General features: G+C 44.6%; 2 protein-coding genes across 2 annotated transcripts; one reads left to right on the top strand and one right to left on the bottom strand.

Moving 5' to 3' along the window:
* The first annotated feature begins 1,016 nt into the window (after positions 1 to 1,016).
* Positions 1,017 to 3,630, top strand: eaf1 (ELL associated factor 1). Its single transcript, XM_061289223.1, has 6 exons — positions 1,017 to 1,297; positions 1,768 to 1,862; positions 1,935 to 2,071; positions 2,206 to 2,378; positions 2,483 to 2,728; positions 2,834 to 3,630. The coding sequence occupies exons 1-6, from the start codon at positions 1,195 to 1,197 to the stop codon at positions 2,881 to 2,883; spliced, it is 804 nt and encodes a 267-aa protein (XP_061145207.1). The 5' UTR covers positions 1,017 to 1,194; the 3' UTR covers positions 2,884 to 3,630.
* On the bottom strand, positions 3,064 to 15,247 carry bmper (BMP binding endothelial regulator). The gene is made up of 16 exons (XM_061289221.1): positions 14,889 to 15,247; positions 12,439 to 12,524; positions 8,615 to 8,714; positions 7,641 to 7,723; positions 7,445 to 7,535; positions 7,295 to 7,377; positions 7,118 to 7,217; positions 6,936 to 7,045; positions 6,737 to 6,871; positions 6,553 to 6,657; positions 6,389 to 6,434; positions 6,157 to 6,305; positions 5,791 to 5,992; positions 5,373 to 5,715; positions 5,171 to 5,301; positions 3,064 to 5,087 (listed from the first exon to the last, which is right to left on the bottom strand). The coding sequence occupies exons 1-16, from the start codon at positions 14,983 to 14,985 to the stop codon at positions 4,906 to 4,908; spliced, it is 2,043 nt and encodes a 680-aa protein (XP_061145205.1). The 5' UTR covers positions 14,986 to 15,247; the 3' UTR covers positions 3,064 to 4,905.
* Between the last annotated feature and the right edge of the window lie 596 nt (positions 15,248 to 15,843).

Below are 15,843 nucleotides of genomic sequence, written 5' to 3'. Positions count from 1 at the left end.
TCCTCTGCAAGTGACAAATACCATCCACCCATTCTCAATACGTATTGTTTATTCTCAAAACGAGGCCACAAAATGAATATTTCTTTTACACAAAAAGTCATTTTTAAATGATAGCTATGTTGTTTCACAAACATTTACGGGAGCTTGCATTGACTAGGGTGTAATGTTATGAACCCTACTAACAGTGTCCGTAGAGAAACAACATCGTACGTTAATCGTTCTGACATTCAAAGAAGTCCCTACGTATAAAAATACATAGAAAACTAGTATAACACATCATATAAGCTTGTAAAACGTGCATATTGATTGCTAAGTTTGATCGGAAACGTCGACGCTCAACAAACAGACGACGCGCACTATACGACTGCTTTTATTTATTTGAATGGAGACGATGAGAACGTGCAGGTTGTCATGGTCCGAGTGGAGGCGTCTGACGGTGACGTCACATCCCACGTCTAAACACGTTGTCAAGCTGAAAAAAATAAATAAAACCCGAACAATCTTGTTTTGTCTTTTTACAAGTGCACAATTGCATCCACTAGCAGCTGTTTTGTATGTAAAGATCGACAATAAGTTGTGAATAAAAAAATACACTTGGCGATCGGTCGGATAACGTAAGTATGAAGGATTTGATCAATTTTAAAAATACAACATTAGAGGTCTTTAAAAATATTGTGGGGTGTGATTCGGGAATTCCAAATGGCCTGCACAGTGAGGAAAACAGCAAATTTAGATATTCCGTATATTTGATCTGAAAATTTATAGTTTGTGTGACTTGCTCCTGTCAGAAATTGTACATGGCTGACCTCTAGCGGACAAAAGTTAGAAACATTACAAAACCAATAAATACATCACATTGTATTTCGGTTGGCTATGCATATAAAATACTTGTATTTGACCAACAGAAACAGTAGGCATGGATGCAGACAAAAAGTACAATAAAAAGACAAATCAATCCAAAATAAATTACGTCAAATGTTAAAGGTTTTTTGACAGCTTGGGCTAAAGGCGGAAATGTCGTATTAGTGACGTATAGGATGTTTTGCTAATAGTTAGCTTCGTGGCTAACCTTGTCGCAGCAGATTAAATGTTGAAAATTACGCTTATTTTACGAGCTTTTGTTCGTTTTTTGTGTGCGAAATTTGTAATGGACATTTGAACGTTCGTCTCCCGTGACAACCAGAAAGGCAGAAGATGAACGGCAGTACGAACCCGTTGCTGGACAAAGAGGAGCATGTTTTGAAGCTCGGGGAAAGCTTCGAGAAAAGGCCCAAGTCTTCCTTTCACACAATCAGATGTGAGTCAACAGCCATCATAAAAATCACCTTTTAGATGCAGATTTCAACACATCCATCAAGATGACAACATAATCATATGTAGGGACTAAAAACAGTGGTACAGCTGTTATTGTGAAATTGGATCATATTTTTTTTTGTTACTTAGCCATATCCTTACTTTTATACTGCAGAGAAAACACTAAATATTAATGGTAAAATACACATTAAAAAAAAAGTAGAAAAATGTAAGAACCAAGACCAAAAATACAAAATAAAAAGATACAAGAAAAAAAATAGAAATAAATATATACTCAAAGTACTAAAAGTATCAAAGACAAAAATACAAAAAAAGACAGATTACAATAGTCTTAAATGACTTGAAAACAAATGATATAAATACACAATTAGACAAATTACAAAGCACAGAATAAAATGGTAATACACCAAACTACAAAATACAAATGATGTGAAATGACTTTTGCCTTAACAGATGATTTCAAACCCGCGTCCATCGACACCAGCTGCGAAGGAGAGCTGCATGTGGGCAAAGGAGACGAAGTCACCATCACGCTGCCTCACATTCCGGTACAACTTCTCACACTTGCTTTCTTTGCATGAGCTACAAAAGTGTGCTAAGAGTTTTGTTGTTGTTGGCAGGGCTCCACGCCGCCCATGACGGTGTTTAAAGGAAACAAGCGGCAGTATCAGAAGGACTGCGTGCTCATCATCAATCACGACACGGGCGGCTTTGTCCTGGAGAAACTCAGCAGCAGCATCCAGGTCAAGAAAACCAGGTGAAGTCAATGTATTAAACCTAACATGCCACAAGAGGGCGCCATTTGACCTGAGCCAAAGGGAGATTTTTGGAAAATAACGACAGATAAGTCCATCATGGATGTGAGCTAACATCTGTGGCTTGTTTGCTCAGGGCTGAAGGCAGCAGCAAGATCCAAGCTCGCATCGAGCAGCAGGCAGTGAGGACAAACCAAGCGGGACCTCAGTTCCGGGCCCCCACGAAGCCGGGCGTCACCACCAAGACGTCGCCGTCGCCCTCCAAGGACGACCCTTCCCCTGAGCCGCAGCTGGACGACATCAAAAGAGGTGAGGCGGCCACATCAGATCACAGGCTTTGAAAAATAGTCCTTTTTTTCTTGCAAAGTCCATTGTGATGATAAGAACCGGTTCTTTTTTGGTCTTTCCTGCAGAGCTGCGAGCCGAAGTGGACGTGATCGAGCAGATGAGCAGCAGCGGCAGCAGCTCGTCAGGTTCGCCCAACGCCTCGCCCAGCGCGGGCGACAGCAGCGATGGCGGAGGAGGTGGCGCTTGCGAACGTGGTGATGCCAACCGCCCGCCGGGCCCAGTCTCGTCTTCGCCACCGGGCCGCCACGCCCTCGCCAACGGGGGCGGCGAGCGCCAGCCTCCCGCCAACCATCAGCTCATCAACACACTCAGTGAGTACCAAGTGTCCAATGAACAAAGCAACCATGTGACCTTTTGCTGGAAACATGTCCCTCAAGAATTTTTTTTCTTTTTCTGCCTCATGACGACGACAACAGGAAGTGATCTTCAGCTCAGCGAGTCTGGCAGTGACAGCGACGACGAATAAATCAGCCGGACGGACGCCTCTCCTCACCAACAGTTTCTTTTTTTTTTATGGGTCAGGTCATAGAGTATTTTTTCAAATGATGCCACATATTTAATTTTTTACAAGAGAGAGACTTTATAGATGGAAGATTCTATTTGGAAGCAGGTTTTATTTTCAATACATTATTTTTTTTAAGCAACATCTCTAGTTTTAGGCTTTTAATTGAAAACATTTTGGAAAGGGAATTTGTTCATTTTGTTTAGGAACACTTTGTAGTCTTTGTAAAAATGTTAACCACTGTTCTCAGTTAAAAAAAATGGAAGACTTTATTAAATTCAACCATTTAGTTAAGGAATGTTAAAAAAGAACATTCAATAATTTGAAGGATCAAATTTTCAAACGAGTCAGTGAAAAAAAATAAAGTTAGTATGGTTATTTGGAAATGTGCTAGAAGATTGAAAAGATATTTACCTCAGACAACTGCAGAAAGGTGCGTTTTTATCACGGTCACGTTCACGTTCACTATGCCCATTACAGTTTTAACGGGAATTTGACATATGCGGATAAAAAACAAAACATCCATCTCTTTTCTTTATTGGTGCTCCTCTTATCATTTGCTTGCTTGTTCTTGACTTCTCACGCTAAAGTATTTTTGCAATTTGTATTTCAGTGGTCATTTTGTACAAAATGACAGCTGAGAGAATCCGAGACATTTTGGCACTGCACTTGTTTTTGTTGTACTATATGTAATAAAATTGGTGTAAAGAATTTTTGCTGCTGGTTCAAGTTGTGTGTACTCTTACTTTAAGCTGAATGATTACTAATGTCCACAAATGCCATTTACACAAGGAGAGATGTAGAAAAAATTTGACTTACTTTTGGATGACTTCCTTTTCTTCCTACGGGTTAACATAACATCGGTCGTGTATGTTCGTCAATCAAATTACGGATGAATGATTCTTCTTTAAATAACTGCTGTCATAAATCAAATAAACCACCAAACACGCGCTTGAGAAAACTTTTCCGTTCAAAACTTTTCTCTGAGCGCACCTTTTCCAATCAACGGAGCAGAACCTGTATTGACCAATCCGCTGTCAGCAAAAGATCACGTGACCAAACCCGGAAGACAGTTAACAGGTTGATGTAATTGTATGAAGAAAATGTTGTCTAAAATAAAAAACCTAAATAAATGTCTTCATGGTTTGTGTCTTTGGAGAAAAATTAAACACATCTGTATCCATTTATTTATACAAATACAATATATAAACTGGTCATCTTTGGTGGCTCTGTAGCGACATCTTGTGGCTATTAATGAGCGTTTATTCGACTTCCTGTTCGTGATTTGAATGATGGAGGAAAGACAGTGGGACAGCGTGAAATTGGATAAAAGATTATATTGTGGTTTTTAAATAATGAGGGTAAGGTGTTTGTTTTTTCATGGACATATCCCACAAAGACGCTACAGTACTTTTCAACGACACCACACAAGTCACATTTGGGCACACAAAAGTACACACACCACATAAACATAAATAGCTTTTTCTTTGTTTTGTCCCTTTAAAGTGAACCCCGAATGCACACACCTACACAGCGACCATTTTTGGTAAAACATACAGCACAAAAAATAATTACCATGACATCAGGCCTTGCACGATTTAACAACACATGATTCATTTTTTGTGGATGTGGAACGCATCCCTTGCAATCAACTGGGGGTTCACTGTAAACCGTTTCTTAGCTGCACCCTCCTTGCTTGTGCTCCCACCTTTGCTATATAAATTAACAGTATCAACACATGACAATTGTAGAAAAGCTTGTAATAAATCTATGCCGCTTCCAGTACAAAAGCTCCTCGTCCACTTCGGAGACTATCAGCACGACTCGGGGAGTCCAAAAGTTCCGTGAGGTTCCGAGACGAGAACGTCCTCCCGCAAAATTCCTCTCCTGAGTGTTTTGTTCAAAAGGGATTCCTTGGACCCTGAGTACCTTTGCCGCATCTCAAGTCCGAGATGCTTTTTTTTTTTTTGTGGGGGGGACGTGGGGTCACCGTCCGGGGCAGGCTAGCGGTCTGATGCAGCGTCCCTGGAAAAGCACCAAGTTGGCGGGACAGTGGCAACCAGCCACGCACGGCTTGTGGCACGGGCCGATCTCGTTCCAGTTGTCACAGGTTTTGGTGCAGCCCGGCCCGCACGTGTCGTAAACGGCGCCGTGCTTGCATTGCGTGGCTGACACAAAAACAAACGGAAAAAAACTCGTGTTAAAAACAATAAGTGTCGCGGCGTGGCTTCAGCCGGGTGCGTTGTCTCACCCATGCAGGAGGCGTCCGGCCTCCAGAGGACGGGGACGCCTTCTCGCTCGCAGGCTCGGCTGTAGGCGATGAACGACTCGCAGTAGCAGTTCTTGTGCACCGGACACTCGCACATATCCGTCACGCACGACCTACAAAGGTCGCCGGTCAGCATCTCGGTTTCCCAAAAATCGGTGGGAAACAATTTTATTTGCGTCGTCACCTGTAGAAGGTGGCAAAGTCGACCACGCGGTGACACTTCTGGAACTCCCACGACTTGATCTTCTGGCACTCGCGGTGGGCGCGGAATTTGACCTTGACGCTGCCGGGACAGAGGAAGGAGGTGGGGCGACGATGCGGCGGCTGGGCACACAGCTCGTTGCCGTCCGGCGCGCGCCACGACTCGGCGAACTCGTCCACGTCGAACTTAAAGTGGCCGTCGCCGCCCATGGTGTCGTCGCGTTTGTGGCCGTTGTAGTTGCCGCACAGGCCGCAGAGGCGCCCCCGCAGGTGGGGGGCGGCCACCACCTCCACAAAGCTGTCGCCGTCCCAGGTGATCTCCAGACCTGCCGACAAGGAAGGATATTCGTATTTGAATGTGCTTCGAAGAGATGGAAACATGTCATGGTCCTTCAAGTGACCTGCGATGGTGGTGAGCTTGAGGAGGTAGCCGTCCAGGTCGATGTGCACGCCGGGCCCGTGGTAGGGCAGCGCGATACGGGTGCCGTTCCTGCGCACGGTCAGGTGCTGGTGGAGGCCCAGCACCAGGCCTCCCAGACGCACCTCCACCGACTGAGTCCAGGAGAAGGAGCGGGTGCGCCGAGCGTCGTTCTTCACCAACACCTGCGAGGAGGACACGATGACAATTTGCAGTCCAGAACCTTTTGAATTGAACCCCATACAAATTATAAACGCAATATTATTTCTGTCCTATTGGGGTCGCCATTCTCACATTCAACTGAAGTACATGCGCCTGTTGACCTTGACCTCAAGGCTCAAAGTCGTACCGTAAAGCTGGAGTCGCCGCCGTTGACGCCAGCAGCACCGCCGCCGCAGTCCCTGGTCAACACGTACTGACACGTTCCCTGGAAGTTAAAAGTTCTCCCATCGAAGGTGTTGTAGTGCGGGTCGCCAAACACCGTGCACACGCCGGGCTCTGCCGCGACACAGACAAAGGCCGTTGAGAAGAAGGAGACGCACGGCAGGAGCAAACGGGACGGGGGAAGTAAACTTACTCACTTTCAGTGCAGACTGGACAGCAGCCCGTCCGGTTCAGAATCTTGTTCTGGAGGGGGGGAGCGACACAAATTTAGCAAAACCGATGAATGAATGGGACGGAGGATAGCACGAAAGAACAAACAGGTGAGCTGAATGCCCATTGGCCGCGGTGACGTGTCACTCACCGAAGGGCAGCTGGTGATTGGCACACACTGTTTGGGCCGGCACTCCACGCTGCCTTTCACGCACGCGCACAGCGTGCAGTTCACCGACGACCACATGTCTCCTTCCTGCGGATGGACGAGCGCAACACGGATCAGATCCATCCATCCATCCATCCATCCATCATCCCTCCATCCGTCATCTCACCCTGTAGATCTTGTTGCGTACTCGGCAGTACTTGACGTCGTCCACCTTCACGTAGGACAAGCAGTTGTCGCAGCAGCTGTCGCCGTGACAACCGCCCGGACGCGAGCAGCGCCTCCGGCACACCACGGTGGAGTCCTGACAAGATCAGAAGGTTGGGTGACGTCGTTCAAAACAAAACGGGAGCCTCTTCGAGTTTCACCTCGCAGGTGCACGTGGTGCAGTTGTCGTGCGCAAAAGACGTGGCGTTCTCAAAGACCTCGCTGTGGAACAGACAACTCCCCTGAGACAAATCAAACACCTTCCGCTGACCTGGCGCAGCGAGACCACCATCGTTAGAAGGTGACACACCCCCCACACACACTCCCCAAGAATGTTATTTACCAAGACATTTGGGACAGCATTGGCCCGGAGGGGTGTGACTGAGGTGGGCGGGGCAAGAAAGCACGGGACACGCCTCCTTCACGCAGAGCGTGCGCGCTCCCTGCAATTACGACGACACGTTGGATCAAACCAGTGAAAATATAAGTAGCGCTTTGGCGCCATTCGAGACCTACTCACCGTGCATGTGCACTTGATGCAGGGTTTGCCTTCTGGACTGAACTCCTCCTTCTCTTTGTACAAACGGCCCTCGAAGATGCAACCTGACAAAAGTTGCAAGTTCATTCGCTTTCGTCGGCGGGCTTGGACTCGACCGGAAGTTGAACTCACCGGGGCAGGTGGGGCAGCACTTTTTGGGATGGATCTTGGGATTCTTACAGTGGACTACACACCGCACCTCTGCTTCCGTGATGACGCCCTCCTGTCACAACCAGGATGTAAAACTGTTTATTATTTTATATCTTTTATATTAATACATTTTATATATTAATTTGATATCTATTATTTCTCCGTGCGTGTGCCAGACCTGACAGCGCCGAGTCACGCAAGGCTTGACGGCGCTGGTCCAGGAAACTGAGCTGTTGTAAGATCGCCCGTCCAACATGCAACCTAAGAAGACAAGCGTGTGTTTAGATTTCAAACATCGATGACAGGATGTCAGCGAACACAATTATTTTCAGGAATTATTATTTTATTTTATGGATGCTGCAGACGCATTTCATTTTTTTTTTAAATTGAGTAAATACTGCTTCCGTGTCATTTGCAGCCATCACATTCAAAAATGGTGTATATTGTAAACACACTGGAATTAAACCAAAAATTTAGAAAGAATCAAAAAGCCTCACAAAAAAAGTATAAATGGAAGGATTCGGTAGTTCCAAAGAGTATTAAACACACACAACCGTGGCTTGTCCACTCAGCAATAAATTCCCAGCCTATTCATTTCATGCCGCTTACAGTAAATGGACCGCAATCGATACCGCACTGCGCCTGCAATGAAAGCTGATCACAAGAATTGATCTACTTTCCTGGGTCGGAAAATGCAAACCGAAAAGATCTCGAGTCAGCGCCGAGGGGGATCATCGCGTGCCGTTTGAAAGCCGAGCCTCCCGGAGAGCCTCGGATCAGCTTCATACACTCAAGACTGGCTAATATGACGGACGTGACCATGTGACCACTTCCTGCCGGCAGCCATTTTTTTTTCAATTGCAGAGGATTATTTCCCAATCGAGTGAAATCACAGCACAGATGAGATGATTTTTTGCCAAATATCCGTTGTAAAGTTAAAAAAAGACCAAAGGACAAAGTCATGTAAATCAACCCCAAAAGTTATTTTCTTAATTGGTGGATTAATCGATGAACAGAATTTTATCGGAACCAGCATCGGCCTAAAGAAATCCAGATCAGTCACAATTGTCACAAGTGATAATAATACAAAAATGGAGCATATATAAACTTTGTTTCAAATATGAAAAAAAAAAACCTTTCTAAAATTCTTACCTTTACACCTCTCGCAGCACGCGCCGCTTTGTTTGACCACCAGGGCGCAATCTTCGGACACTGGCGGACATTTCTCCTGCTTGCAGTCGGCCTTGCCCTCCTGCCAACCGCAGACGAAAAAAAAAAAAGAGAAAAGATTGGTCAGTCTTCTGTTTTGTTCTTTGGTCAAAACATCATTTTAAGGATAAAACGAGATGACATCAGACAACATTAGGATTATTATTATTATTGCTTGTGGTGAGGTCGTCACAATGAATCATTAACATCTGCACTCACATCATTTTCCAAAACTTTGACGGAATTATTTATGTGATTCCCAGGAACAGCTTCCTTCACCACATTTAAAAACAATTCGGAAAATAATAACACGACTCAACCCGTCTGATGGTCAGTACAAGCAAGCGTACAAATTTACAAATAACTTTAATTGTAATGCAGCCTGGTAGTAAACAATGTTCATGGAGCTTCTTTCCGTTTGGCCCAAAACGCCACATGAGCTCACTTTGTGGTCGCCGACTCTGCGGCCGAGACTGATTGATCGTGCATTTCAATTTACAACCACGTATTGTTGCAGTAGGCTGCAAATCACCATCTCCAAATATTCAGAACATCCAAATTCTCAATATGATTAATCAATCTCCAAAATGGTTGTCAATTCATTTAAGAATGGATTAGTTGTCAATGAATCAATGAATTATTGCTCCTCTACTTCAATGTGAAAAAACAAAATGGGTCCAAGCTTGAGCAAGGTCACGTCCTTGTCTCGCTCCCGGCTTCTGTTAGCACAAAGTGGTATTAGTCCACATGACCTAATGCACCCCCCCCACCCCCGTCAACACTCCATGGGGTCCCTTGTCTACAGGTCAAAGGTGGTGACGGGTCATAACGCCTTCTAAACACTTGACATACCGCGGCACCAAGGCTGCTCTCCTGGATGGCTGTCTGCCGCCGAACCCCCCAACCCCCCCCAAGGCCCCGTCCACGCACCCCCACATACATACACACTTGGAGTACATTGAATTACAAACAGGAAGACATAAAAGTCTCTGTAAATGTCACCCAGCAATGTTAGATGTAATAAGATTACATCTCAACCACCAATCAAATGACAGACAAGTCACATGTTCCATTTGGAAACCACAAAGCGTAAATGTTAATTGTTTTACAGGACATTCAATCTTAGACGTCTGTGGCAATAGTTAAGCGGTGCCATTTACAATTGCAATTGCCAAACAGCAGGATGTTAGATTAGATTTACGCTTCTATTCATCCCTCCTTTGGTTTTGCTTGTACTATGTTGCATGTACGACATTAATCAGTGTCAAAGCGTGACTTTGTTGTTGGTACAATTTAGTTCCTCCTGGGGATGCATCAAATACAGTAGAGGATCTATTTAGGTCAAGTGTTGCCTTAAGGGACAGTCAGAAAGCCAAGATTTTCCCATGCGAAAACTAAATTTCGAGTAAAATCGACGACATTTCTTTGTTTAGTAAACCCAGTTCAGGACACATCTAAAAAATGAAAATGATTTTCACAACAGTTCAGTGCGGTAAAAGTTTAAATACAAACATTGGACTGTTGCTAGCAGGCAAATCACTATGCGCCACCGTGTGTTCATTGTCCCTCAAAGGCCACCATACAAAGAGGCTAGCGAATTAACTAGCGAGCTAGCCAGCTAAGCGCATAAATTGAAGAACAAATAACAGTGTGCATTTATTTTTACAATTCTAAATCACACCATACATCACTACTAACCTGCCATAAAATTAACTGTTGAACTTGACCCAAAAGAGCTGTGTAAGCGATAATGAGCGACCTAATTGCCGCAGAGAGGCGGTGGACTGTTTGCTACGTGACGTAATACGTCAACAGGTGCCGCGATGCATGCTGGGAATAGTAGTATCAGCGAAAACCAAACGAAAATTACTGATATTATTATTAACAGTATTAGATTATTTTTAGTATTATTATTACGTTAACTACAGTTTTATTTTATTTTGGCTTTTGGACATTTTCAACCTAACGCCAGTCATATGGGTTAGTTTGGCTTTTCTACCTCTAGGGGGAGACAATGGCAAGATTTTCTCCCCATCCTTTTTTTTTTTTAAATCCCCTCTTTTCCATCACTTTCTCCCCCTCCCCTTCACCTCCAATCTCCCAATCTACTGCTGCCTGTGAACTTTCACCTCCTAAACAAACAGGTCGGGACCCCCCTTAGCAGTGAAAGAGCCACAGTAGCTTCAGGGAAAGGAATTCCCCAAACAGACTTATTTTTTACTTACTTCCGCCGAACCGCCGCTTCCTGTGCAAATGTGTGTGTGAAATAGAAATAACATTAACCGACCCTAATTTATAGGACAAATATGGCGTTTAGTGCTGGAACCCATCCCGCTCCATTTCAATGATTTCTTATTGAGAAAAAAAAAATGCATTAAAAGTACTTAAGAAGAATTCTCAAACATGAAGATTCCCCCCCCCCCCCTCACTTTTAAGCAAGTAAATTTAATATTGGGAATGAAATATTTTTACATTTAAAAATATTGACTTAAAAACTTAAAATAGTAAGCGGTGTACCCCCAAAATAATTCCCATAACTCCGTTTGGAAAAGCACTTGACCGTGACGAAGATGTAGAGTGAGACGGACATACGGACGACTCGATGAAGAGGGGCAGCAGATAACGGATCGCCATGGCGACCGCTCTGTCGGTTTTACAATGGCTCCTCTGTGTGTGTGTGTCCCAGACCTTAGTCTGGTCTGTCTAGACCCCCCCCCCCCCCCTCTTCACACACATACACACTATATGAGTATATGAGTGACACTGCACCCCCCCGCCCCAACATATCAGACCGCCTGGCGACAGGAGACTCACCGCATGTCTTTGGAGGGAGGGGGCATAAGGGGGCTGACAGATGTGGAAGTACTTGAACACACTCAGGAAACATAGACCCCGCCCCCCCTTTTTCAGCAAAGATTGCAATTTTGAAACGTGTGTGTGGATTTCGATGACATTTATGTGAGCCATGCGGATAAAAGTACAGAAATACATTTTTGGTGTCCCTTTTCAATATTGCTCTATTGCAGCCAAATATTGTGATTTTTGTTGCCGTGTCATTGCCAACATGTCTTGATTAGATCATTGGCAAGTAAAGTCCAATCTGCGATTGATCCATCCATGTGTGTCCCAACACTTTTGCACATATGCGGGTTGCAGAGGCAGGGGGAATTGGGGAGGGGTGAATTGTGGAGTAAAGGTCAGTGATTGGCTGCTGACGAGTGATATCCATTGAGCCGGCCGGGCTTTAAACTGATGCCGACCTGATAAGAGCGAGAATGCTGTGGTAACCGTGACAACAAAGTCGCCAAGTTGGCAGAAATGTTCATTTCGCTTTAACTTGTGTTTTCAGTGGTTCTGTCCACTTCTGTCCTATCTGTGTTTTCATTTCATATTGTTTCTCTTTTTTTTTTACAAATGTGGATGCTACATTTTTATTTTTTTGGTCCAATCAGATTTCACTCTCTGTGTTGCCATGCCAATCTAATCTGCTCATGGCCTTTAGGTCCTTGTAACTTAAACTTAACTTGGGCCCAGGTACCAAACGCACAGCGGCTTCCGTCGCCTTCAAACCCATCTTGACACGTCCACATCCTGACACATTAGCGTCCCGCTATTGACTTGTGATAAAGCTCACATTTGCTCAGTTGTGAAAGGAAGCAACGCAAACACTCAACGAGACAAAGCCCCGTCAGCAGACCTGATAAGGGACGAGTTTGCCCATCGATAATCACCGCGACAAACATCGGGAAAGAGGAAGAGGGTGTTACCAGGCAGACACAGGTGATGCACGGGTTGTCGGTGATGTTGGGGATGTGCAGGACCTCGCCTTCGTTCTCACAGCTGGCCTCCGTGCCTGAAGAAGACAGAAAATGGCGAGGTTACGATGACATTTAAAGGCATTTCGAGACATTTAAAAGCTTGTAAGGACGTCTTAAGGGTCTTAAGGGTCTCGGAAGGCAAGAATCCCTCCAGAAAATATTTAACTCTGATACACTTCTTAAAAAAAAAATCTTTTCCCAATACAAAAGGACACATTTATGACAAACATTCCGCAGCACGAGTCATTTTGTGCATTCCACTAAATCCTAAGCGGTGACATTTAAAGGGTCTTAAGGGTCTTAAAAGACGCGGTGGCAAACGTAACCTGAAACAGGAACGCAGGAAACACAAAAGCTTTACGGGCATCGCGAGGCACATGTACGAGGAGAACTCCTCGATGCTTCCGACCGCGGTCACGACCTGCAAAACCGCTTCCTGTGTCCCACTATGGCGGCCATGTTGGATGACATCACACTTGTTTCATTAAAGACGAGAAAGCGCGCGGGGGAATCCGACGGAGGCTTCCCAGGGCCGTGTCGTCTGCGTTTCGGGGCAGACGACGAACTCGCCGACTCCGCCGCCGCTGTTAAACTTTACAACCTTCGGGCCTAATTAAACTGGCATGACTGAGAAAGGGGGGGCAATGGAGGGGGGGGGGGGGGGTCTCTGGGGACACATCCCTGCTTTGACCAAATAACTCAGTCATTGTTTTGTATTTGTCTCAGGTAACTAGGGCAAAGCTTCCAGTGGAGACTCTTTACTAGCATGTTTACGTATCGTACGCACTTGCGGGACACTTCTTTAGGTACACCAACTCATGCAATCCAGTCGTGGAAAAGGAGCCGTTTTGATGAGTCATTAAAATAACACGATATTTGCTCACTTATTCATCATTGCTCACTTGTATTCTTAAAAAAAATCATGTTACATATTCTTTAATTTTTATGAAACGTGTTATGTCGCTCGTTTCCCTACAGTGTTGAGAAAGGTGTACAAAAATGGCCGCTTTCAATTTTTATTTATTTTTTGCTGGCTTTCTGGTTTCTTCCGGTTTCGGCCCAATCACAATCACACACACAGAAAAAAAATAATTTGAAGAGAAGCATCCAAAGTGGAAAAGTTCCTTTGTTGTGGTCAGCGAGACAAACATAACCTTCACAGCGAGGATCAAAATAAACTTTTTAGGCCACAAATAAACCAATGAGAGAGTCGGACATTAGCAGAAGCACCTGCTTGGTATCGTGCCAGCTTAATTAGGCTTTTTTAAAACATGTTTTCGAACAGGGGTGTGTAGACTTTTCATATCCATTGTATTGAATCAAGTAAATCAATCCACAGAGGGCCCCTTGATCCCCGATGACCATCTCTCCCCTCTGCCCCCCATCTGGTGCCGCTTTGGCCTCATTGCTCCGAGGAGAAGCCGCGACATCGTGTTTAGGATTTAAAAAAACAAACCAAAAAAAACAAATTTTTTTTTCCCTGTCCTGTGGAGGTTTGATTTAACGTTTCCAGCTGAGCCAAAAGACGCGGGATATGTTCTGCATCAAACACTTTCATCCTCTCGCTATAATCACACGATGATGATGATGAAGGCCAACTGGAGAAGAAAAAAAAGGGGGAAGAAAAAAAAAGACAAAAACTCCTCGCCTGCGCTTTTTACTTGCCTGCAGTGGTGGAATGTTACCAAGTCCAAATCCTTAGCGACTGTACTTGAGTACATTTTCATGGTATCGGCATATTTATTTTTCGGACCACTTTTGACTTCCGGAAACTAAAAGCCGACATCTGTACTTTCAACTATCCAGTCGAAATTGTCTTGCTACTTTTTCCAACTTTGGCAGATGATGAAATGATGTCAAAAAGATGGAAATAAAAAAAAGAGAGATCATGAAAACACGGTTGAACAAAACGAGGACAGTGTTAAAACACACAACTTGTATTTTTAAACAGTATTTTAACCTTTTCAAATTTAAATTGAAATATTTGGAAACTTTTTCTTTTATGGGAGTTTGTTGCCTTGAAATTTTGAGTTCACCCAACTTTTTTTTTTTTACTCTTTATGTACACAAGAACAGAGAATTCATTATTTATGTGTATATACGTGTACTTTAAAAAAAAAAAAAGTAAATAATAATACAAATAAAATCACATTTCGAGCCTCCTTTTTTTGCGCGTATTGATGTCGTGGCTGCGGCGCAAACATATGATCGACGCGGACGACGAAGACGCAAAACGCACACATGCAGATCCAAGTTAAAAGCAGAAGTTTAATTACAAGCCCCAGCGTGGGTGAGGCGAACGTCCTCATCTTCTCCTTGCCAAACTAAACTGCCCGTGTCAACCTCGCCAACACCGCGCGCAACTACGTGCGCTTTTACGCAAATGTGCAATCTCTCACCTGTGATGAGCGCAGCGGCGGGCATCCCAAGCACAAGCAGGAGGAGTAGCGGCAAGCCGGCGAGGAGTCTGCAGGTGGAGCGGCGGCCGGACGTCATCCTCAACAACCCACGGAACGCTTTTTAAATCCCCAAAATACCAAGTCGTCCTCAGGGAAGTTTGTGCTGAAGCTTTGGAGCCGGGGTGCATGACGCGCTTGCCTGGTGGAGGTGAGCAGAGGATGGTGGCCTTTCCTGGTAGAATCCGTCCTGAGCGAGCAAAGCGACAAGTTCCAGGAGAAAAGATCAATGTGTTGCGTTCATGGATGCTGACTGCCGACTGTGCGCTTTCTGAGGACTGCACACACACTCTCTCTTCTCTCTCGCTCGCTCGCGCACACGCTTTCCTCCTCCTCCTCTTCTTCTTCCTCCGCCTCCTCTTCTTCCTAGAACGACTACATGCTGCCGTGTGGAGCCCAGCAGAGGCAGCAAAGTCCAGCCGGCACCTGTAGAAAGCCGTCGGAGCATTTATTCCATATCCTTCATGTCCGAGAGGAGAATAGGGAATTTTTTATTTTAGCCTCACAAACAGCAAAACGAAGGATGCAAGGGCAGCTTCGAATTTATTAAACAAATAAATCAATTAAAATTCAATTAAAAAAATTAAAATTAATCAAGTGAGCAATTATATTCTGTTTGTTTTCAAGGCCATTTGATAAGATTAAATTTAACAGCCATGCCTGGATTGGGTAATCTGCACTTTCTGGTGAATTCCCGCCAGGCTGGACTGTAATATACAACATTCGGTGCGACTCGAGCCTCCCATCTGGCTTGTGAATTCAATTTAAAATCATATTACGTTTGTTACTGACGGTCTCACAATATTATACCAAAAGTGTCAGAAATATTTAACACACTAGAAAGAAAAATACGAAATATAAATACAGCCTGGTCGTGTTGATGTCGGCGCTGGGGGAA

This window comes from Syngnathus typhle, linkage group LG10 (assembly GCF_033458585.1).
Source record: "Syngnathus typhle isolate RoL2023-S1 ecotype Sweden linkage group LG10, RoL_Styp_1.0, whole genome shotgun sequence".
NCBI lineage: Eukaryota > Metazoa > Chordata > Actinopteri > Syngnathiformes > Syngnathidae > Syngnathus > Syngnathus typhle.
This window is presented reverse-complemented; position numbering and strand designations above follow the sequence as displayed.

Excerpts from the sequence above, each read along its gene's own strand:
- eaf1 (XM_061289223.1), top strand. The coding sequence starts at position 1,195 with ATGAACGGCAGTACGAACCCGTTGCTGGACAAAGAGGAGCATGTTTTG. Across the intron at positions 1,298-1,767 it reads TTCCTTTCACACAATCAGAT|ATGATTTCAAACCCGCGTCC; the intron begins GTGAGTCAACAG and ends TTGCCTTAACAG. Across the intron at positions 2,072-2,205 it reads ATCCAGGTCAAGAAAACCAG|GGCTGAAGGCAGCAGCAAGA; the intron begins GTGAAGTCAATG and ends TTGTTTGCTCAG.
- bmper (XM_061289221.1), bottom strand. The coding sequence starts at position 14,985 with ATGACGTCCGGCCGCCGCTCCACCTGCAGACTCCTCGCCGGCTTGCCG. Across the intron at positions 7,218-7,294 it reads GCATCAAGTGCACATGCACG|GGAGCGCGCACGCTCTGCGT; the intron begins GTGAGTAGGTCT and ends TCGTAATTGCAG. Across the intron at positions 6,435-6,552 it reads CAATCACCAGCTGCCCTTCG|AACAAGATTCTGAACCGGAC; the intron begins GTGAGTGACACG and ends CCCCCCCTCCAG.